The sequence below is a fragment of the Nelusetta ayraudi genome, unplaced genomic scaffold (assembly GCF_046127955.1).
Source record: "Nelusetta ayraudi isolate G7.1 ecotype Tasmania unplaced genomic scaffold, CSIRO-AGI_Nayr_v1 ptg000135l, whole genome shotgun sequence".
NCBI lineage: Eukaryota > Metazoa > Chordata > Actinopteri > Tetraodontiformes > Monacanthidae > Nelusetta > Nelusetta ayraudi.
In genome coordinates this window covers 12,060,737-12,084,182 of record NW_027466185.1, presented here as the reverse complement: position 1 = coordinate 12,084,182, position 23,446 = coordinate 12,060,737, and the positions used below count along the sequence as shown (strand labels likewise).

The window sequence follows — 23,446 nt, the reverse complement described above, 5'->3', positions numbered from 1 at the left end:
CAGGTCTTCAGTGCCAAATGCAAGTGCTACTGTCTCCCAACATGTTCCCATTATTGGGGCCAATAGAGAAATGGGGCAGGAGCCTCGCTGCCTCGAATCTCTGTCCTCGTTCCCGTCTGTGTACTCGGATGAGAGGACAGGGTTCTCTGCAGTTGAGACTGAGAGGCCTGTTATTTATTTAGCTCCTTCCTCTTCTCCTTTTTTTTTTGCATTGTGAGATGTTGTTATGATAGCAGTCTGGAGCAGATGGCACAGGGCAGACGCTGTAGCCACGCAGCATGTCAATGTTCAACGACAGTATTCTCTACGGCGCGGGAGGCGCACACCGATGAAATTTAAAACCCATCCATCAGCATTCGTCTGTCACAGGCAATTTCTATCAGCCACCGCTTAATTGCGTTGGAAAGATTTGGTTTGTGTTAATGGATTTGCTGGTTACGTCACGGTACATGCGTACTGGGGTTAGGCCTTGTAGCCGTGGGTGACACTCCCAAACTCGTTATTAAACTGGTAATTGGAATTGGAAGGCGTGTAGCTCAAAGGTGATTTTCCAATGTTTGGAGCCTCTTGACTGCACAACACGGTATTGTGCGTCCGGAATTGTCGGGGTGCCACTTTGTTTTGTTTGTCTTTTCACCAACAACCATAACGGATATTTATCGAATGCAGCACATCTAGATACCAAAGATCTCTGTGGTTGCTTTCAAGCGATATTTCTTTTACAACAAGCAAGGTGAACTTGGACTTACAATAGATGATACTCTGTACAGTTTCTGATGGAGAAATTGTGTATGTGACCATTGCCTTTTTTGTAAGGTAACAGTTATGTCATTTCCCATTCAGGATCCATATATTTCTTGGTAACATAGAATAGAACAGAATGAAACAGACTGCCCTTTATTGTTATAATTCTGTGCATAATGAGGTTGCAGATCAAACATCAATAACGTCTCATTGCAAGCAAGTCTTAAATGTCACCTAAATTATTTGTATTATTTGTAGAGTCAAAATTGCTTGTTAGGTTTACCTGGATATGAAAAACATTGTCCAGCATCAGAGATTCAACATGAAAGACATATTCGTCTGGAAAACAATAACCGACAAAAAGAAACCCCATTTAAGTATCTGCAGGGGTACTACATTTTATATAAAATATTTGTTTCTGAATTTTCCATTCATATTATCCTCTATACATTTTTCTTTTTCTCAATGGTCTGAACCCTCAAGGACATGTTTGTGTTTTGACATTGTATTTGTTCCGTTTGGAGTTGGCGTTTGAAGATCGTCGAGGAATCGCTGGGATTTTTTTATGTCAGTAAGCACAACATCAAATTGTTGGTATATTACACATTTGCAGTCAAATTAAATAATCGTATTGATCAAAGTAACTAGTACTAAATATTACCAAGAGAGAAATATCTATGAGCGATAATTCTCTCATTAGTAATTCTACTTCATGCCATTAAGGAGGGAGGCGCACCTGACGGATTCATATACGGGGAAAAACAAATGACTCAAAGACGTTGAGCGCCGCAGATGGTGGCATCTATGGGAAATCTTGCCAGTCTGTCACAGTCTCCACTCGCCACCAGCCCACAATTAACTTCCAAGAAGTTTCTTGCCAGATGGTAAGCCACAATCTGTACATTGGGCTCGCCAGCCTGTTTTAAATAATAACAGGCGGGCGGGGTCACTCGCTTGGCCGTACTAAATGCAAATGCATCTCCGCTGCTGCTGCTGCTGCTGCATTGTGGCTCCAGGAATTCTCTTCAGAGACAGGATGTGATGTACAGCAGCTATCAGCCGGGTCAGTTTATTCGCACCATCCAACTTATTTTCAGCGAGTAAGTGACTAAGCAGAAATCGGTCGCCGTGCTAACCTGGCGAGTCGCTAAGCTGGGCCTCCTCACGGTCGTTGCCGGGGTAACGGGAAGCCGCTCGCTACTCTGCTGCGTAGGTTAGCTGTCAAAAATCCCACTCGTCTGCACGACTGAGCTGGATCGTTTAGTGAGCGCCGAGGCAGGACTCGAGGGCCAGGGCATTTTGTTTACTCCCACGCTGCGTTCCAAATCACAAAACAGATGCGCAAGAGCACTTATTTGCATCAAGCCGGTGCTTTTGAGAAGGGGTCCACGGGGCGCGAACGAGCGGCGGGGTTCATCTCGTGGCGGCGCGCTCCATTTCACGGCTGACGGCGGCTTTAATTTGAAAAGCGAAAATAGACCGGTCGTCTGCTACTTCCAGTTCTTGCCCATTTTCGAAAAGCCTTCTCTGGTATTCCGAGCCTGTTTTACTCTCCTCCATAGATGACTGGTCTTTGACCTTTTCTGGCTCCCACAAAAAATGATCTTTACTGCCTTCTAACGTTCAGCCTCTTAACAAAAGCCTTTTTGTCTTTTATCATCCCTCCTCTGTCGGCTGCTTGTTCAGTCCTGCGTTCTTTTCTCTCCCTCCATTTTTTTTTCATCCACCTACCTGTCACCTTTTTGTATTAAAAATCAAATAGGCGCTCCTGACAGTTCTCATTAATTGTGCATGATGGCGTGAAGTCTCTGGGCAGTCGCGGAGGTCACGCCGTGCGGAAGACGGACGAGCCGGTATGAGTTTAATGTGACACCGAGGTGCCTCTTCTGCCGAGACCCGTCCAGCCGCCCGAGCCCCTCCCCTCTTATCTCCCTCTTCACTCCCACACTCCGCCGTTTCCCCTGAGCAGGACTGTCACTCGCGCTTTTCTACGGAGCCATTGATAAAGAAAAGGAAAGGCTCCTAATGTGACAGTCTGGAACAACAATGGGCTGTCAGGCCAACAAACCGCTCTTTGTTGCCGTCGGGACAGCGTGCCGCTTCTCTCCTCGCTCTCAGCCGCTTGTCAGGTTTAGTTGATGATATTTTCATAATGAACCGGCTATGTAATGCTTTCTCGAATGCCAATTAGAGAGCGGGTGTGAATAAATTATGCACAAAGATCTCAATCCATCAGGCGGAGAGGAAAAAAAAAAAAAACTCCAAGGGCTCTTGGCTCTGATTAAGAAACTCTGCCGTCTTTGTAATATCCTCGGGGCTCATCTCATCCGGAATGGGTTTTCAATCGGCGGAAAGCTGTGGCCCCAGACTGGGTCCGTCACAGCCATGTCACTGGTTTGTTGCAGGTAGTTGGAGGAATGAACGACTCTCAGGGGGACGTTGCTCACATTCTTCATTTTCATCCCAGCAGCAGAAGGCTGAGAGTCGTTAGAGCTGAAGAGCGTCGCTACCTGGAGGGAATGTGTGAAATTTTGATTAGAATTCCCACACTAGTTGTTAATGCTATTAAATAAACGATGAAAGTCAAACTATTGTCTGCTTCACTAAGTATTAACTTACCTCGTTGATTGTTTTTATCTCAGAGGTAGATTTTTTGCAATGTATTTAACTGCGTTTTGGGCCCCCGAAACGGTATTTTTTGAAAACGGGTCCCAGAGTGGGAAAATCTGACAACGCGGTTTCGTCGTTTTGACATCGTTACCGTCTGGACAGTGAAAACGTCTTTTCCTTGTAAAACGATGACGTCATCCTACCGTCACTGTCATGTGACTGGAAAAAACAGGGCATGCAATGCGTTAGCAGCGGCACAAACAACAACGATAGCGGCCAGCGGAGTTGTCTTTTTTCGACCCCAGGAAAGAAAAAAAAAAACGGCAACGTTCCCGCGCGGACAGGGCCTAAGTTGCTGTTAAGAGGCAGCTGTGGCACTTCCACCAGCGTCGGAAGCATTTCCAGTATCTGAGCAGGCTCCCATCTCATGCAAGGTCACCGAGTCAAAAGTCTTCCTCGGATATCAAACTAGATTTGCCGACGTTCCTCTCGTGACTTTTCGCCGCAAACCAGATTATTTCAAATGATGTCAAATTCAAGATTTCTCACATGAGCATGAAGAGGTCATCCATTCACCTGTTTCTATATCCTGGTCTTGGCTGTGGGGTTGCATAGCATTTGGATCTTATTTGATATTAAAAATTAAAGTCACGTACTGGCAGACCTTTAATTTATTAAAAGAGACGTCAGCATTGAACGTCTCTTTTTCCGCCCTGCAAAGATCTCACTGCAACTTTTTTTTCCCCACTGAAAGAGCATAAAAGTCACAAAACTTGATTTTTTAATGATTTTTATTTGCCTGACATGAGCTGACATGTCACAGAGTGACACTCTGATGAAGGCGGAAGAATATACCCAAACATGTCAGGTAAATACCTTAAAAATCTATGTCTGAGATAAGAAAAGCCAGAAGGAACTTAATTCAGTCCAGTATTAACATAGGGTGAATATAACAAGGTAGATGATAGAGAATTGCAATGTGATCTGTGTTAAATGTCTTTTTCCATGAGCTTCTTGTTTGGTTTTACCGCTGTCCAAAACTGCCTAAAAGACAAAATCCCAAAATGTGATTAGGAGCAGTGTGCAATATTGGTTTTTGCAGTCATTAGAGATAAAACATCCGCAGAATCACAAATCTAATAAACTGCAGCCAGCAGTATATTGGCCCTGCAGCTTCATCGTAATTAGGATGAGTTGTTTATCAGTTTTTCACACGGACAAATCATGATTACCGTTGTCCTTCCAGGCCGTGACGTTTTCCTTCTCCCCCCTCTCCTTCCCTCCGCCCAGGTTTACCCCGGCCTCATGGTGACCGCCGGCCTCATCCACTACGTCCTCAATATGCTGCACGTCACGGTGCACATCCGGGACGTGTGCGTCTTCCTGGCGCCGGTGTTCAGCGGCTTCACCGCCATCTCCACCTTCCTGCTGACCCGCGAGCTGTGGAACCAGGGCGCAGGGCTGCTGGCGGCCTGCTTCATCGCCATCGTGCCCGGCTACATCTCCCGCTCCGTGGCCGGCTCCTTCGACAACGAGGGCATCGCCATCTTCGCCCTGCAGTTCACCTACTACCTTTGGGTGCGTATGAGAGGGGAACTCCTGCTGCGTGCTTTGGTTTTCGCTGGATTGAAGTCAGGATGCAGGCTAAGCTGTTTTCTTTTTCACTTGATCCAAACAGTTGGTTCAAGCAGAGAAAAGTTGGAAAGGAAGAATTGTGCCTCTTTGGGGTTTTGTAGGCAGAAGTTTGTTTTTAGAGGTCTACATTTATCTTGCCAGAAACAGTTTCTCGACCTGTGAATTTCAACAACTCATCTCGAGCTGTATGAGTAATTTTTTTCACCTCTAGAAGGAGACATTTCAGAAGCCTTTTTTTTTTTTTTTTTTTGCGTCAACAGCTGCCTTACCAGGCTGCAGCTATCTGACAGTAAATGGCCCTCTTGTGTGAACGTATGCTTTGCAGAGGCAAAGTGGAGTCTGATACCAAGATACTGTACTCAGTCCTTTCCAATCCATCCAACTGAAACTTGCCCACTGGGACAACTTTGCTCTGTTCTGATTTGGATTCCATATTCGCACTCGGGCTGTTTATGTATCACAGTCCGGTCGGCAGTCATGTCTCTGCCCATTCGGACACTAGCGCAAACACAATGCACTGCACGGCGTCACTCAACCCCAGTGCTGTGCCTTTGTCATCATTCAGAAGAGGAAGAAGAAGAAGAGCTTTGGCCTTTTGGCTTCTTTTTTTTTTACATTTACTGAATGAAATTCATTCATTTTTATTATTCATCAGACTTTAAAAGATTAGTGAGTGCGTGTGGAACTGAGAGCTCACCACCAGATTCTCCCCAGTGGGCCGCCAGGGCACTCAAATGAGTTAAGAAGAAAGGTTGAAGGACTATTTGAAGGGTGTGAAAATCAGCAGGAGGACAGATTAAAGAAGATTAAATCTAGATTTCTGCATATTTGAATTGTTTAAAGTTTCATTTGGGCTTTCAAGCCTGTTAGAATTTCCTCCACTTCCCGGAGACTGCAGTGATTACAGTGGGAGCAACAGGTGAAAGCGGAGCACTTAGACTAAACTGTTGCCATCATTTCAATGGGGACCTTTACAATCAATACATATTTAATACCGTACACTTCTTTAATGTATTATAGAGCAAGCAATTAGTTAAATGGATTCACGGACATAATCTGCAAACCGTGACTGTGGGCTTCTGAAGCGAAGCGGCACAAAGAGCCAGCTGCCCTCCAGCCGCCTGCCCTCACCAGGAGGCCTCGCCGCAGTCTGAAAGCTGACAAGAAGAAATCTGAACCTGTCAAAATAAATTCACTGAGTTTCCTGCGGAGCGCGTTGGCTGCAATAGGGCCTCAGCGATCCATCCGTTATATGACAGTATCACAGGCGTCCGCGCGGAGAAACCGTTGTGTGTACTTACCTGCGAGCCGTCTCCTTGTGGGCCTTTAAACTGTGGATATTCACAGCGTTTCTGAGCTCTGATTGGCACTTAGGACATGATCTCCCTGATCCGACCTTAAGCCGAGACTCTTTGCACATTATTATTCCTCTCGCTTTTCCTCTTTAAGTCTGAAGTCTGGAATCTTTTTTTTTTTTTTTCAGTTTTCCAGTCGCTATATAAATATTTTAAAAGCGCTCCCCCAATTTGCATATATAATTCAACATGAATCTATTCCTATCCGCTCCTATTCAGTCATTTGTATTCTCTCGCTTAAGTCCCGCAGAGGCATAAATTGGCTGAATGGCAGCGGTGCCCTGTATTAGACAGACTGGGGGAGGGAGGCTGGTGCGGCCGTGTAAGTGAGCAGAAGAGGCCCTTTCATTGTCGCTGCCACGGGCGAGCGCTAATCGTTCTTCCCGGGCTGTTTGGCCAATTTTTATTTTGCCTTCAAGGTGTTGATCTCCCTTTATTCCTCGGCATAAAGCCGTGAGGCGCAGCAGGGCGACATGGAGTCGATAGCGAGCAGCAGCCGTGCAGGTTTCCCCCCCTCCTCTTCCCCCCACACCTCTGCTGTGGCTTCTGCACGACGTTACAAGCTCTGTCACCGAGTCGCCGCAGGGAAACCTTCACCGTCCGAGGATGCAGCCGTCGCAGTCAATGCCGCTCTTGTCACATCACGTTTCAAGGTAGCACGAGTCACCGCGCCAGAGTCGCCCACGGCCACTTTGGCCATTTTGTGAGTCCCGTTTACTGTCGGCGATCTGGCAGTGACCTGCAGTTTTAGCATCCCGGGGGCGGCTCTGAGTGCACCTGTTGTGTCTGCGATTTTATATCCAGATACGACACACCTGGCTCTAGTGTGTGTGTGTGTGGCTCAGCAGAGTGAAACCAAGAAGCTCACTGCAAGGGGAAAATCTACATCCTTGAACGTTCAGATTTTGTAGCCAAACACTGTTTGTCTTTTTAAGAGCCAAGGCGGTAGGTAAGGAGTGCAGGCTTTTATACTGGCAGAACAGTGTGAAAAGGCAGAGTTTAAGGTCCTGTTCACACGGCAATGTTTTTTGGTGGAAACGGTAAAGTATTTAACCGTTACGGCGTTTTCTCCATATGGCAACGGCGTTTTGGGTCCCCCGAAACTGTATTTTTTGAAAACGGGTCCCAGAGTGGGAAAATCTGACAACGCCGTTTCGCCGTTGTCACATCGTTGCCGTGTGGACAGTGAAAACGGCTTTTCCTTGTAAAACGATGACGTCATCGCACGGAAAAAACAGGGCATGCACCGTTCCGTTTCCATCTGCCAGCGCGTGGACGCCACTTTTTTCGACCCCGGGAAAGAAAAAACAAACGGCAACGTTCCCGTGTGGACAGGGCCTAAGTTGCTGTTAAGAGGCAGCTGTGGCACTTCCACCAGCGTCAGAAGCATTTCCAGTATCTGAGCAGGCTCACATCTCATGCAAGGTCACCGAGTCAAAAGTCTTCCTCGGATATCAAACTAGATTTGCCGACGTTCCTCTCGTGACTTTTCGCCGCAAACCAGATTATTTCAAATGATGTCAAATTCAAGATTTCTCACATGAGCATGAAGAGGTCATCCATTCACCTGTTTCTATATCCTGGTCTTGGCTGTGGGGTTGCATAGCATTTGGATCTTATTTGATATTAAAAATTAAAGTCACGTACTGGCAGACCTTTAATTTATTAAAAGAGATGTCAGCATTGAACGTCTCTTTTTCCGCCCTGCAAAGATCTCACTGCAACTTTTTTTTTCCCCACTGAAAGAGCAAAAAAGTCACAAAACTTGATGCAGGTGCGTGAGAAGTACTTTTCCTGCCTAGAGAAGGCAGCCAGACCCGGGAACCATAGAAAAAGGTGAACTACAGGTGACCTTAGTCTGTGCAAAAAGCCTGGAATGTTTTCAGTAAAGTTTTGACTGTTTTTTTTAGACGTATAAACTTTGCTTCTTTTTGTTTCATAAAAAGTGAACAAACTTTGATAGGCATTAACCGAACAGTTTGCTGGATATTCCTGGCCTGTGTGGCTCCCTGTCCAGAAGAGGCACCTTGCCCAACCTCCCTGCTGGCTGTCTGTCCGCCCGCCCGCAGTCATTTCTCAATCTGCGGCGCGCTCCAAAATTCCACCCCCATCTATCTTGACGGGTCTCATCCAGGAGCTGTCGGCTGCCATTTGTCTCTCTTGGGGGTGGTGGTGGTGGAGAGGGGGGAGGGGGCTGCAGGGGTGGTGCGTTATGGACGTCTTTCTCTGTCTCTGTTTTTTTTTTTTGCCGTCGTAATGACCTCATGTCACCTCGTGAGGTTTTTGATCAATGCCTTCCCTGGTTTCGCCAGACGCCCCTCGCTGCCACCACCCCCTCCTCCTGCGCCGTGATGTCATCAGAGGAGCAACAGTGCCACAGAAAACACACACACACACACACACACACACACACACACACACACACACACACCTGTCGGTGTTGACGTCCTCTGTTCTATTTGGCAAGGGCCCCGAAAAACAATCAGCCAGGCCTTGCACCACTGCCTCCCATTATCAGTCTCATTTACCCACATTTGTCTTCGGGTTTTTTTACTCCCCTCTCTCTCTCTCTCCCTCCCTCCCTCTCCCTCTCCAACTCTCTCTCTCTTTCTCTCCCTCCCTCCCTCTCTCTCTCTCTCTCTCTCTCTCTCTCTCTCTCTCTCTCTCCCTCCCTCTCACCCCCTCCCTCTCCTCCTCGCCTTCACTCCATCTCGTCTCCCTTTAATTGTCATTGTCTTCCTTTGTGCCCGCCATTCTTTCTCTCCCCCATGTTCTGCTCTATCTCTTCCTCCCCGCTCCGTCTGCCTTGCCCTCCCCCCCATCTCATTATTCCCCCCCCCCCGTCCTCAATTCTCTCCTTTTCCTCCCCCCACCAAAATGGCAGAAATCCGCTCTCAAGTCTCAGCCCAATCTTCATTATCCGACTCCTTCATTTTGTCCGCTAATAACCCATTCAACTCTGCTTGCTTAATCTGCACCCCTCCCTCCCCCGCCCCGGCACACGCACACACACACACCCTTCCATAATCTATAATTGAATCCTTTCACACTCAGGAGAGCTCCTCGTTTTAACACCAGAGCTCTCCGTAACACGAACACACGTGCACGCACACAGTGGCCGCGCCTCGCTTGCCCCTCGCTTGCCCCTCGCCCCGCGCTCTTGCCACATGTTCAAACAGTAATTCCGCTCTTTCAGCGCGCTTTTAATTAGCTGAGCCGGTGTCACAGTCAGTGGCTCTTGGAGGACACCACCAGTAAGACACTGGTTGCATGCCACACACACACACACACACACACACACACACACACACACACATGAGCGATGTGGACGGAGCAGGAGCCCTTGTCATCCTAATGTGTCACTGTGCTTCTTATTGACTTGTGAACTATGAATAAAACATACTTGTTTTCACAGCCTAGTTATTGGCAGTATTCACTTGTTAGCCGAGGCTCAGGCATTCATCAGAGTATGGATGTTATTTATCCGTCCGTCCATCTTCTCCCGCCTTATCCGGAGTCGGGTTGCAGGGCAGCAGCCTCGGCAGAGACCCCCAGACTTCCCTGGTCCCAGTCACATCCTCCAGCTCATCCTGCGGGACCCCAGGGCGTTCCCAGGCCAGCCGAGAGACATAGTCCCTCCAGCGTGTCCTGGGTCTTCCTCGTGGTCTCCTCCTGGTGGGACATGCCTGGAACACCTCTCTAGGGAGGCGTCCAGGAGGCATCCCAACATCTGAAGGAGGAGGTTCTTTATTTATTTTGTGAGCAGTTTTAGGGTCAGTGGTAGGATGAGAGGATGGTGACATTCAACTGCTTTTGTTCTTAGAGGAAGAAGTTTTGTTTGTTTGTTTTTCCGAGATCCTCCACTGGAACCTTCCACTTCTTCACGTTTGCACCAACGGTGGAACGTCTCGACCCACTCGGTGTCGAACTCATCCTGGTAACCGTCCTGTCTTGAGTGCCGCCACAGATTCACACTTGATGTGAGGTCGCTCGCTGCTGTGTGCCAGATTAAATCTTCCTCTTGATTTTCAAACTCTACACTAACTGGAAAGCGGCTGGAAAATGTTCCGCTATTAAAAATGTTAAAAGGCAGAAGAATCTGCTGTGGCAGGTCTTTCAACACAGTCAGTCCTCCGCCCAGCATCTGCCAGTACTCATCAACATTTAATGCATTGATAAGTGAAGCTCATCAGTGTTTTGGATATGTGTGTATATATTTTTAAAAGCAGCTGTAATCTGAGACTATCTTGCCGTTCTGATGTTGATCTTCTCCTTCTGCGCCTGCAGGTGAAGTCTGTGAAGACGGGCTCAGTATTCTGGACCATCGGCTGCTGCCTGTCGTACTTCTACATGGTAAGAACAACTCGTACTTCTTCCCACTTGTCTGCCTTCGTTCCTATCGTTGGCTGTTGGTGTACAAGCCAGTAGCGTTTGGGTCAAAGTTGCATTTTCCATCAGTGCCGGTTCAGATTGCGCCTCTGCTGCTCATCAGCACACGCATCCATTTGCTTGGGAGTGCTCAATCATAAAAATGGCTCTATACGTAATGAGCTGTTATTTTAATTTGAGATGCAAGATTTGTCTCACTCTGCTAAATGTCTTTTAATGCGATTAAACCAGCCGCGTCACTACAACGCATATAATACTGAACAAACACACAGATTATGTCGTTATTAGGCTGCCGGAGGAAAAGTGCAGGGCAATTAAACGGTTCTGCAGCGCTGCTTAAAGGGCAAGTGAGAAAACGTTTGTCGCTGTCATGCTGCGTTATCGCTTTTTCCTTGTAACCAAAATGATAAAAATAAAAAAAATACCATGTTGTCTTCGCCTTGGTGATGACCTGCTCTGTTCCAGGACTGGTCTATCCCTTACGCTTAGTCCCTGAAAAGCAGATTGTCCAGATTTTGAATTCTAGCAAAGTGAAGGACGCTGCACCAGTCCAGAACAAATGATCTCTGGCTTGGTTTTGACTTCAAATCTCTGTCTCTCTACATCGAGATGGAAGCCTAGTACACGTCCGGTCAAAAGCGCCTGCCTTCTCTCATTTGAATTCAAGGTCTTGTTGCTCCTGCTGACTTGTAATGAGTTCTGCTTGTCTTTTCCATGATTTGAAACACTCAACACAATAAAAAGTCTAACCTTGGAACCAACTTGAACCAGATCGAAGCTTTTTTTCCCACCAAAGAGCTCTTCAAAAAATTTGTGTCTCACTATAAACTAACAACTGTTTTTTTTTTGTTTTTTTTATTTTAAAATTGCCCCAAGATTATCGGTTGGATCGATTTGGAGCTCTTTCTCTTTATATATTATATTTATATATATATATATCACATCCCCCTCCGTCTGGCAGGAAAGAATTGCCATACCGGGAGAGATGGGAGAAGCAGTTCAGCTGGAGTTTTCTGCATTATTTATGAATTCGGGCACAAACCCATCAGGAGTTTGATGAGAGAGAGATGAGATAAAAAGATGATCCAGGCACACCGCCTCATCGACAGATTTGTGTGTGTGTGTGTGTGTGTGTGTGTGTGTGTGTGTGTGTGTGTGTGTGTGTGTGTGTGTGTGTGTGTGTGTGTGTGTGTGTGTGTGTGGGGCCCGGTGGCCCTGTGAAAATCTCCAGCCCCTTGCTCATTTTTGCCCTAATCTCTGAGGCAGCCAGCGAGACGGATATCAAATGAAACAGATTACCGAAATCCAGCTTCATCGATTACACAGAGCCACATGATCGCGTGGGGGGCGAGGCGGAGGGGAGGAGGAGGAGACTTAGGGGGGTGCGGCGAGGATGTGTTGTGAAGGCTGCCGCTCCTGGTCAGCACTGAGGATTCTGTCTCTGCACCCTCTGCTTTTTCCACCACTCTGTCTCGTCCCTTTATCCACCCTGTTTAATCTGGACATGGCTGCCGCAAAGCCCCCCCATCCCCCTCGTCCAACCGTGGCCTTATTCAAATCTGACACATGTTAAAACAGCAGATACGGAGCCGGAGAGGAGAGGGAGAGTGATCCCCTGCATGCTTATTGGCACAGCGGGGGCGGAGAGGACGGACGGCGAAGGATTAAGATGGGGATCGGACGGAGCTGCGGGGAACCTGGAGGGCTGAGGCCAGAGCGTGCAAACGTGTCAACGAACTTCAGAACGTCTGCCGTCCCCTCGAACGGATAAGGGTGGAAACATGCAGGGGAGTTTCACAGAATCTCCCAAAAATATTTTCCGACCGTATCTGGCCCTTGATAGCATGACGCCGCGTTTCCACAAAGCCCATTAGTGCACATTAAGGGGAATTAGGAGGTTTTAAAGTGTTTAAGAGGGTGCAGCTCAGGGCACCGTGTGTCTCAATCTGAATCGGACTCGTTTCCCTCGCCGTCATTCTGTCCGAGTGCAGCTTTTGCTTTGTTTGACTCTCCATATGTCCGGCACAAACTTCAGCAGGGCCGTGTTGGCGTCTCCTTGGTTATCAGTTGCCGTGCACCTTTTAAATAAGAGGCTGTGAAGGTGTTGCTGCTTATAGTGGTGTGGGCTAGAGTCACTAGGCTGCTACAAGAGAGTATAAAGAATAGGATGTTTTATAAAGAATTATCGGAACATATTTGGTTAATGTGACTTCTGTTCACAATAAGAAGAAGACGACCTTTTTTGATCCCACAGTGGGGAAACTTTCATAATTGGAGCAAAACTGTGTAGTGCAAAAATATGGAGAATGGTATTAATAGTATATTAGATAGATACTTTGGGTAATTTATTTGTTTTTATACAGTACCTACATAATGCAAATGTAAACTCATCGTGCCATGAAATAAAAGTCCTACCAAACACACAAACTATAAAACAACAATATAAGTAAGTAATGGGAAATATAAGACTTTGGACATAAAAGCTACAGGCCAAAGCTCATATCCACAAACAAACTAATCTTATTTCCTGTTTCCTGTTCCTTTGTAACGGCCCTGAGGTCATCCCATAAATCTGATCCGAGATGTGGAGCCCAATAACGAACAAGTGGGAGACTTTGCAACAAGCGTCTGCTGCCTTTGCTGCCTTTGCTGCCTTTGGCTTCTCTTTATGTACAAACAGTCTAAACTGTGTGTTGTTGTGCGCAGAGCTTCTCCACACGAGTTGATATTCGTTAAATGAATTGTTAGCTTAATTGAAAAATTGCTTTAACTCTCGGATAACATTTAGGTTTTAATTGTCACCTACTTCTTGGGTAAGCCTGAATGAGTAGGTTCACCTCACATCTGCTATTGTAAGAGTTTGTTGATTCTTGTCTTAGGGCAGTAAATACAATTAACTGTTGAAGTTTTGTTTTTATCCAGCCACTATGTGAACAGCAGGTGTTTCAGGTATCCAGTTAGAGTTTAGAGGACTTGAGGGATGGTGAAATAGTTTTTTTTTTTTCCCCAGCTTGCCAGCTCTTATCGCACCGTCGGCGCAGCGCTGAGCCTCCCACACTCGTGATCCGAGGGGAAAACAGCCACTGCAAAAACATGCTGTTGACTTTGACTCCGTCAATAACGCAACTCGGCGCGCACTCCAGACGCCCGGCTCAGAGAGATTGATTTTCAAGGGACTTTTCTGCTCGGCTCGTGCCCTTTTAAACACGTTCATTTGCAGACCTTCGCGAGACTGAACACCAGTCGAAAACCAATTTTAGTGGAGTTCAGTGACACCGTTCCTCTGGAGCAGCGCTTTACACTAAAACTCTCCATGATTGAAGATGTGAAGAGAAAAGAGATGTAGAGTGAACACATATCTTGTCCTGCTGGGTTTGACAGCGACAAACCAATTTGTCCTCGATAATGTTTTTGTCACGTTGTGTTGACAGTATGTTTTCAGTCCCTATCAAAAAAAATAATAATTTATGTAATCATATGCAGCATTTGTTCCAGTTGACATGCCACTAATTGGCTGCCACCACCAGGCAGGCGAGATGCGCGGCGGCTGCCAAAAGATAATTGTTGCTAAGTGTGCAGCGGCTAACAGCCACAGAGTTTTGTCTTTCTCGCTCTCTTCCCCCCCTTTGCGTTTGCATAAAAACGTTTTCATCAATTAGATAGTGCACGCTTTCCCCCTTTTCTGCTGCTGTGATTCAATGAGTACCGTGAATGCTCTTGTGTTGTACCCAGCAGCAGGTGCGGTGGGGGACACCCCCCTCCCTCCACGTTTTCCACGTTTTCCCTCCACGCCCTCACGTTTTTTCATTTTTTGACAAGCGGCTGCGAAAGAATCAAAAAGAGGAAAACTGGGTTTATGCAAATCCCTTTTATGTTTAAATCACTTTGTCCTCTTTCTCCCTTTTTCACAGTCAAACTCCGGCACTTTTGCTCTCCGCCTGTCTCCGCCCGTCCTTTTCCCTCAGTGCTCTCACCGCTTCCCATGTTTTTCCTCTTCTCTCTCTAGTGCTCTCACCATTTGCCCTCTTAATGTAGTCAAGTGAGCACAATTGATAACTTGACGACTTTTTTTCTTTTTTTTTTGCGTGTGCTGGTGGAGTCGTTTCTATCACCAAAAACGTTTCGCCTGTGCCTCTCGTATTTTTTTTATGCCAAAGCTGTAAAATAAAATATGAATGTTTTATGCCTGTTTTTTTTTTTATAGATCTTAAAAGTCAGTTTTTATGGCTGCTTGCCAGCAAGATATTTTCAGACTATGAACAATATTTAAAGATGTGATGCACTACGGGGATGATAATGATGATAATTCTTACGGAAACTGCCCATTGGTCCACAATCCCATTACGCCGACAAATTGCCCATTGGTCCGACCTCTCATTACAGTTAGTGTTAGGGTTACGGTTAGGGGAGGTCGGACCAGGGGGAAGTTTGTCGGACTAATTGGAGGTTGGACCAATGCCATGCCCGTCGCTTTGGCCTCCTGCATTGGCTGGTCCATTTCCTTTGCTTGCTTGTCCTTTTAGGACAAAGCCCTCTTTTTGTTGAGCTTCATAGTTGAGGAGAGAAGGTCTTCAGGGGCCGTCGGTGTCTAAATGAATGGATATTCACACAAGACAAAGTGCTCCGTGGAAGGCTTGATGGGTTTTCTTTGCCTTGTGTTTGGTTCCAGGTGTCGGCGTGGGGAGGCTACGTGTTCATCATCAACCTGATTCCTCTGCACGTCTTCGTGCTGCTGCTGATGCAACGCTATAGCAGACGAGTGTACATCGGTAAGACACACACACACACACACACACACACACACACACACCATTAAACCAGGCGACATCTTTGGACACTGGACTCGACAGTCGAAACTCTCCCACAGAGCCGAAAATCAAAGTGTCCACAATGGGGGTGGTGGTGGGGGCTTCTTCCTCTCCTATTGTGTCTCCTCACATCCTCACACAATCATTCAGACCTGCAACAACACCCATTTATTCAGCTTTCTTTTTTCTCTCCCACCTCGCTGACGGCAGATGCCGAGGGAGAGGACGGTCTTGTTACCCCCACAGAACACCCCCCCCCCCCCCCCCAACCCATCCCCCCACCCCGCTTCAGTCGGCTGCTCAGAACGCCGGCGGCTCGGAATCCTCGCTGCAAACCTCCCCCTTCGGCCCCCCTCCACCCGCCCGCCCACCTACCTACCCACCCTCTGGGCACTTAAGCTCGGGTCAAGAAAAATTATACCACGTCAAGTGTCATTTACACATGATTATATGTTGAACCAATTCCAACTGCGGAGCTCAGTCTCGGAGAGCTTTGGAAATAAGGGACGGGTCCCGCTCGCAGCGAGAGGGGTTTGACCCGCGTCTGCTTCACAGTTGGTTCTGCACTCGAGTCCATTGCAGCGTCAAATGAAGAGGAGCCTTTTTCAAGCATCACCCGGGTACCGCGCACAGCGGCGGTGAAATCTCTGTGAAGAATCTATGTGTTCCGCAGACGATTGGGACGCTTGTACCTTAAAGAGCCTCGGCCGCACGGCCTCTCTCTGTCAGATGCCAGTTTATTTTATTTATTTATTTTTTGTATGTAAGAAGGAGGTTGAAAAGCAGCGAAAATGTGGTTTAATTAATTTTCTCGCGGCCTGCATTGATTCCCTTGCAATTGGCGCTTCTCTCACTCTTGAGTCAATAGCAGATGTGTGAGAAGGGGGATCGCTGAGGGCAGTCGCAGCTACTTCAAAAATGAAGCGCACTCTTTAGGAAGAGCATGAAATCTTAATTAAGCTGCTGCCTCTGCAACCACCCACCACCACCACCCACCCCCTTCACCTCCCCCACCACCACCAGCAGCGGTGGGAGTCGCTGCCACCTTCGCACGAGACGTCTCCCATTTTCTGCCTTAATGATGTTCGACTGGGTGTTTTATTTATTTATGCCCGACAGGGAAATATAAACAGAGTGTAACCGCAGTGACGTGGGGTAGTGGGGTAACACAGTCGCGTTGAAATTGGAATATTTATTTTCTTCTTCATAGTTGAATCTTCTCTCGTCTCTTTCAGCTTACAGCACCTTCTACATCGTGGGACTGGTTCTGTCCATGCAGGTCCCTTTCGTCGGCTTCCAGCCAATCAGGACCAGCGAGCACATGGCAGCTGCAGGTGAGCCTCCACCTCTCGGAACACCCGCTCCTCCGGCTCTGACCCACTGGATCCTGTGTGACCTTGGGGGGAAAAAATTGTCACATATGTTCGAATGGCTGTGACTGAATTGGGGGCGGAGTCTTTTCACCTCACACACTTGCTGATTGGAGGCGGTAGCCCATCACATGCTGGTCATGAGTCCTTACTAGGGATGCAAATTATCGATTCATTCATTAATCGTTAGTTGATTGATCTCATCGATCGGTTAACGATTAATTTATAAGCGAACCTGAAGAGAGCCTAAATTTCACAATGAAAAATGTGTGAGGAACACATTTAACCCTTAAATAATGTTGAGGCTCCAGTGTGACCCATTTTCACCTTAGAGAACAGTAAAAACACCCTCAACATTGATCCTCTGACTTTAGGTTGACTTCTAATGGGTCACATTTCAACTTTATTTTTAAAAAAATAGTTTAAAAGTAACTTGTTCTAGGTATATTGTGACCATCACAGTATCTACAGGTGAATTGCACTTTCCTGCCACTACACTGTAATAATGATATTAACTACCTGTATAAAAAATGTTCAATTAAATGTGACTAATTTAATTTAATCAATTAAATTCTTGATCGACAATTAATCGATAATCGATTAGTTGTTGTAGAAGAAATGGCTCTCTGGAGAATTTCACCATGATGCCATTCAGGAAGGAAGGAATTCAGAATTCTCTGAATAACGGCCAAATAATTAAAAGTTTAGAAACAAAAACATCTCTCATCTGTTGCCTCCTTTCTGTCATTTTGTTAATACTTCTTATTTATTTATTTTTTACAACCAATTAATAAAACCAATAGTTACTGGTCTACACAGTGATTGTGTTCAGTAGCCAAACAGACCAGTGTTTCCCTCTGGGCTTGATTTGTAAATATTTAACTTGTTTTTATTTGGCAGCCCGCGAGTCAAAACCAACAGTGGTGCAGCTGACGTTCAGCATGTCAATGCTGAAGATTGAAGATGTAATTATGTAGGCTCATGCAGCTCTCGTACTTTTTATTTTTATATTTGCCAGCCCACGATATGAATCCTTTTTGTCCAAAGTGGTGTCCGGAAACTGTCCAGCCCAACTTAATTTAATCACGGTTCAGTGTCGCAGTGAGCAGTTTGTCCAGAGCCTCCGCTGACACCCGTGCTGCTGCTGCTGCTGCTTTTTGTGGCTGTCAAAGATTTTGAAGCTAAACCTTCAAAACAGCTGCTGACCTTTTAGCTCCAATGATTCCTGCAAAATGACAAAATGCTCAATTTTGTTCTTTGCCAGACAATTATCTAAATGATTATATCACTGTGATTCTGCATGAGGCAGATCCTGTGCCCAGTCAAGATCAACATTAATCCATCATTGTCAGATTGTCCCTGAGTGGACGTGGGTTTCAACTGGGTTTTTATTTGTCGGCCGCTACGTGATGCAGCGGTTGCCGTGTTGAAGCAAAGCGCTTTCCACCGCCGCGGCCGTCCACACGGCAGAGTAACTCTGTTCATACGTGGATCCATGAAGGAGGGATTTGCCCGTCTGCTCTCACCCGCCGCGCTCATCCTCATCCCGCCGACAAGTTAATGCTGCGAAACACCTGGGGAGCCCACAGAGGCTGAGTTGCTCTAGTCCAGGTATTAAAGGTGTGACTTTACATAAGCCACCTGCTTGTTATCCAAAGCACCTTAAAACGTAGCAGGAAGCCTCCCGCCTTGAATCGGTCCGGTGGAGGACAGGGAGAGGGAGAGGGGGAGGGAGATGGAGAGGGAGAGGAGGCGGGAGGGAGGGAAGGGGGGGAGGATCCGATAAACAAGTGCGCAGCCTCGCGTGCCACCTGTATGGATTGAGCTCCGCCAGGGCGTCTTATTTTTGGCTCCTTTCTTTTGTAGTCGATGGAAGCTTGTTCGCCTGCTCGCAGCCCATCTGCTGCTCGAGTCCACGTGCTGCTATCCCGTGATTGGCTGCAGGAGGTGCACCTCTAGATTCGCGCAAGACTGCTGGAAAAAACAGGGGGGGAGTTGTACAACCTCCAAAATAATCATCCCCGGCCACCTTTTCTTCTTCCTCCTCCCGCCTCGTCTCCCTGAAGAACGTCTCCGCATCGTCGGTGCTGCAGCAGCTGCACGCAACATCTGGCGCTGCTGGCTATCGGGGAGCGCGGCGGGACAGGAGAGGAGAAGCCTTCAGCGCCTCCAGGAGGCCGGGCAGGGCACTGCAGAGTGACAAGCGCGTTGGCAGGATCTCCTGTGTGGGGGGTCTACACAAGCGGATGCAGCTTCTTAACCTGCACAAACCTTCCAACCCTGTAGCATCCACTGACTGACTGACTGACTGTGGCCTGTTTGGTCTGGTCCCCTCAGGTGTGTTTGCGCTGCTGCAGGCCTACGCCTTCCTGCAGTACCTGAAGGACCGGCTCACCAGGCAGGAGTTCCAAACCCTCTTCTTCCTCGGGGTGTCCCTGGCTGCCGGCATGGTCTTCCTCACCGTCATCTATCTCACCTACACAGGTACGTCCTCCCTTGCCCATCGCATTATGGGTTTGCTCAAGTTTTTGTTTTGTTTTTTGGTGGGGGGGGGGGGAATCCAATCGACCTTGTTTGGTTTTTGTTGTTTTTCGTCCTTTTAACGGACCTGAGTATGAAAAAATGCCAACCAGTGGTTGATGGAATATTCCTCGGAGCGCTACAGCCGGTGACACCTTGCTGGATTGCACCTTTCTCTTTTTTTATCAGATGCATCCAGGCTCAGAATCTACCAGCGGTGGATTATTATCAGAGCCCCGCGGTGTGGACAGTAATTACAAAAACGCAGTCGGTGCCTTAGGCACCAGCGCGCTCACACGACTCCTGCAGTTGTTGTTGCTGCTGTTGCCGTGGTTACCTCCTCCCTCTTTCTTCTTCCCTGAAAGCGGTCGGCGGCATTCTGATGCATCGCCGCAGGTGAGGCCGGGGCGGCCGCAGGGGCCTGTTTCAAACGTCCGACTGCTGGTCGCAATATTGCAGAGTTTGTCTCACCAAGTGCGAGTCTGTGTTTGTTGAAGTCTTTTAAGTTGCACCTAAAAAACCGACAGATTATAAGTAAACTTTTACAGGGTTTGTCATGGAAAAAAAAGCTGCTGAGTATAAAATATTTAATGACATTACAAATTCAATATTTACATTATTTAAGGGTTATGTTTGAAGCATTAATTTAAGATGCAGTTTAATTTAACCCCCCCTCCCCCCCCACCAGGGAAAATCAGGGTAATGAACTGAAGTGAGCGGAATCCCGCGGGACGTCTACAAGCTTCTGATGTTCCTGCGTGTGTCTGTTTTACACGCCGTGTGTTTACGCAGCGCAAGCAGAAGGGAGCAAGCGGGTCGTGGTAAATTTCCCGTGACGTCAAAAACGTTTTGCTGCGACCTTCAGTCGTCTCCCAGGGACTGACGCTGCAGGCGCTCAAAGTCTTTTAACCCGCTCACGTAACTTAACCAAATTGAATGTGTTACCTTTACGCAGAGCGCCACGGCGACGCTGCAGCTGCTGTTGCCCCATGCAACAGCAGCATTTGATCCCTCAGCTGCAGCGTTTTGCTCTGCAAACGGGCCTCTGTCATCTTGGGTGGAGTTTTCGGCCCAGTTTAACAGCCTATTAACCGTGGTTAATTGTCAGATCTGTTAAATGCTGCGTTTCCGATCAGATATCACTCGCTATAAATAACTTTAAAGCTGAACGAAATGGCTCCATCTGTGTCTGCGTGTGTGTTTATTAGAACAGTGGGTCAGACACCAGTCAGTCTGGCCAAGGTTTGGGTGTCTGGATCAGTGGACTGGGATTGGACGCCGATCCAGATCTGGGAATTGGGCCATTTCCTCTTTTGTTTTGAATGTTTTTTGCCAAGTGGTGTCGCTCTCCTCACTCGCCCTCGTTCCTCTCAGCCTTTTCCCTGCCGGGCTGCTAGTAGTCTTCACTTGGTGAACAGATTTAAAGCAGTATGACGGCCACGCAGCTTGTGTTGGAGACTTGTGCGCTCCCCCGCTGTCTCCTTGTGTGTGTTGGTTAGAACGGGGACGTGCGCTCCCTCTGCTGTGACCCCCCACCCCCCCAGCATGGTTCAACTTTGTCCTCTGATACTGTTTCCTTCCAGTTTGTAGCCCCAGTGAACACATTCAGTTTTCGATAGGTAAATGAGCCCTTTGTGATGTCACAAAGCACCGATGTGAAGGTGTCACAGCCACCTTGTTGTCTCGGTCCAAATGCGTGGAAAGTCGGTCATTGTCAGTAGGAAGCTATAAAACAGCTTGTTTTTGCAGGTGGGTGTAAACAGAGGGCTAAATGTGCTGCTCTCTGGAGATCTGGACAGATGACTAATCCTGCCAGGCCGCAAATGAAGACCTGGAAAAAGGCTCTAATGTAGCAGCAGTCGTTGCTGTTGTGCTGAACGAGGGAAACATGTTACATTGTTACATGTTACACAAGTTAAAGTGAACAAGCAACAGTTGGTTGAGGTTTTTTTTTGATACTGTCGCTCTGATTTTCTCACACTGCTGGATAAAGGTTGCAAACTAAGGTTCATACAAAAGGTGGTGATGTTGTCGTAATGGTGTTCTCCAATTGGCTGCCTGCCAGCTCCAGAGCTGATTGCCAGTTCAACCTGTGGGCTCTGAGGTGTTTGACCCCGGAGCTTTGGGAGTCGGTGTCTGGGAGCCTCCAGTGAGAGGAAACCTTCAGCAGCCGGAGCCTCTCTGTCTCTGTCTCTCTCTCTGTCTCTCTCTCTGTCTGTCTCTGTCTCTGTCTCTCTCTGTCTGTCTCTGTCTCTCTCTGTCTGTCTCTGTCTCTGTCTCTCTCTGTCTGTCTCTGTCTGTCTCTGTCTCTCTCTGTCTCTCTCTGTCTCTCTCTCTCTGTCTCTCTCTGTCTCTCTCTGTCTCTCTCTGTCTGTCTCTGTCTCTCTCCGTCTCTCTCTCTCTCTCTCTCCCTCTCTCTCTCTGTCTCTCTCTCTCTCTCTCTCACTCTCTCTCTCTCAGAGACTTTTTCATCTCCAAAGGCTCTCCGACACGGAGCAGCCAACACTTTTTTTCCCTCCGCGTCTCGAGCGCTGAGCCAAGTATCGATCGCCCGACATCATTGTCATTCTTTAAATCACCTCTCAGTATACCGCTGTCGTCTAAGTTTCCACTCGCTCTCCACGTCCGTCTCTCGCCTGGCGAAGCAGCTGCTCACTTTAATAAAAGGCCGCTTCTTCACGACAGCGGTGGCGGCGGCGGAGTTTATTTGTCTTTCATAAATCCACCAGGCAGAAGACTGGAGCAGCGTGAAAAGGACACAGCGCCTGCTATATGTCGGCGGCGAGTGTCTCGGAATTCTAGATGTGAGGCTTAACGCCTTCGCTGGGAGCTGTGTGTGTGTGCGCGCACGTGCACGCCGCTTCGGCTGGCTCTAGGCGAGCGTGAACGCGTTTGACATCAAAGCCCCGCCAAAATAAGACATTTGCATGCTCGCAGGAAATGCCCTGTGTGGCCTTATTTGCAGCTTAAATGGTTTTGGTTACATTTGTAAACAAGCCAATTCCAGTAATAAAGTGGCAGCAATTGAATATATTTGCAACATTTGACACACTTTCTCTTTTTTCCTTCTTTTTTTTTTTTTTACCCTTGGGCAGAAAACTGTTTATATTTGATGCATGTTCCGTCGAACCAAGCGGCTCTGGTAGTGAGGGAGACGCAGGAAGTGATCTCTATATGGCGTCTTTCTATGTGCAAAACATTTTGACGGAGCAGTTGTTGTTTGTAAAGCGTTGAAACGTCCACGTTGGACTGCAAAACTGTGAGTTTTGCTAAGCGTGATCTCTCCCTCCCGTTGGTTGTTCTCCCCTGATGAATATTTATGGGCGGAGAAATAAGTCGTATCAAAAAGTTTTTCCGAGGCCTTCGGAGAGGAGAGAAAATAAAAATGCACATTAGCGCACGTGAGGTTTAGTCCATCTCGGCCCTCTGGCAGTCTTTGCTCCACATTTTCTAAAACGCCTCCAGGTCAGACGCCGTTTGCTTTCCCACCCCTTAATTCAAAGCAACTCGGTTCGGTTTCCACGAGCCGACCTGCAGTAACCTCTGCCTTCTTAAAATGATGTGATTACGCTTCGGTAGTTGGATGCTGCTATTGATTGTCTCTTCCTCCTCCAGGATACATCGCTCCGTGGAGTGGTCGTTTCTACTCTCTCTGGGACACCGGGTAAGAACCCCCATACACACACACACACACACACACGCACGCGCGCGCTCTCACCATCCATGGAGATCCTGCTTAATGGAGCACGTGTGGGCCGTTTTCACGGGCAGACTCCCAGCGCCGGCCCCCTGAGCCGCGCTGCAGGAGGAGCGGAGGGAGCGGCTGCAGACTCTGCCTGCCTGCCTCCTTAACGCGCCGCCGCGTGCTTGGCAATGCGGCGGGGCCGCTATCAATCCGCCCCTCCGCCTGCTGACGGCAGCGGTGCGGAAGAAGGCTTTTCGCCTCGGCGTCCTCTGGAGGCGGATAATGATAATTTCCTTCATGTGCCGTGTTTTCTCCGTTTTCTCAGCTGTG

General features: G+C 47.7%; 1 protein-coding gene across 2 annotated transcripts in view; it reads left to right on the top strand.

Annotated features, from left to right (window-relative positions):
• LOC142905032 (dolichyl-diphosphooligosaccharide--protein glycosyltransferase subunit STT3B) overlaps positions 1 to 23,446 on the top strand; it is a 65,494-nt gene that overhangs the window by 29,020 nt on the left and 13,028 nt on the right. For both annotated transcript variants that reach the window (XM_076051492.1, XM_076051493.1), the window contains exons 3-8: positions 4,645 to 4,932; positions 10,632 to 10,697; positions 15,403 to 15,502; positions 16,777 to 16,875; positions 19,249 to 19,395; positions 23,047 to 23,095. In XM_076051492.1, the coding sequence (XP_075907607.1) occupies positions 4,645 to 4,932; positions 10,632 to 10,697; positions 15,403 to 15,502; positions 16,777 to 16,875; positions 19,249 to 19,395; positions 23,047 to 23,095 (749 nt within the window). The remainder of the gene's footprint in view (positions 1 to 4,644; positions 4,933 to 10,631; positions 10,698 to 15,402; positions 15,503 to 16,776; positions 16,876 to 19,248; positions 19,396 to 23,046; positions 23,096 to 23,446) is intronic.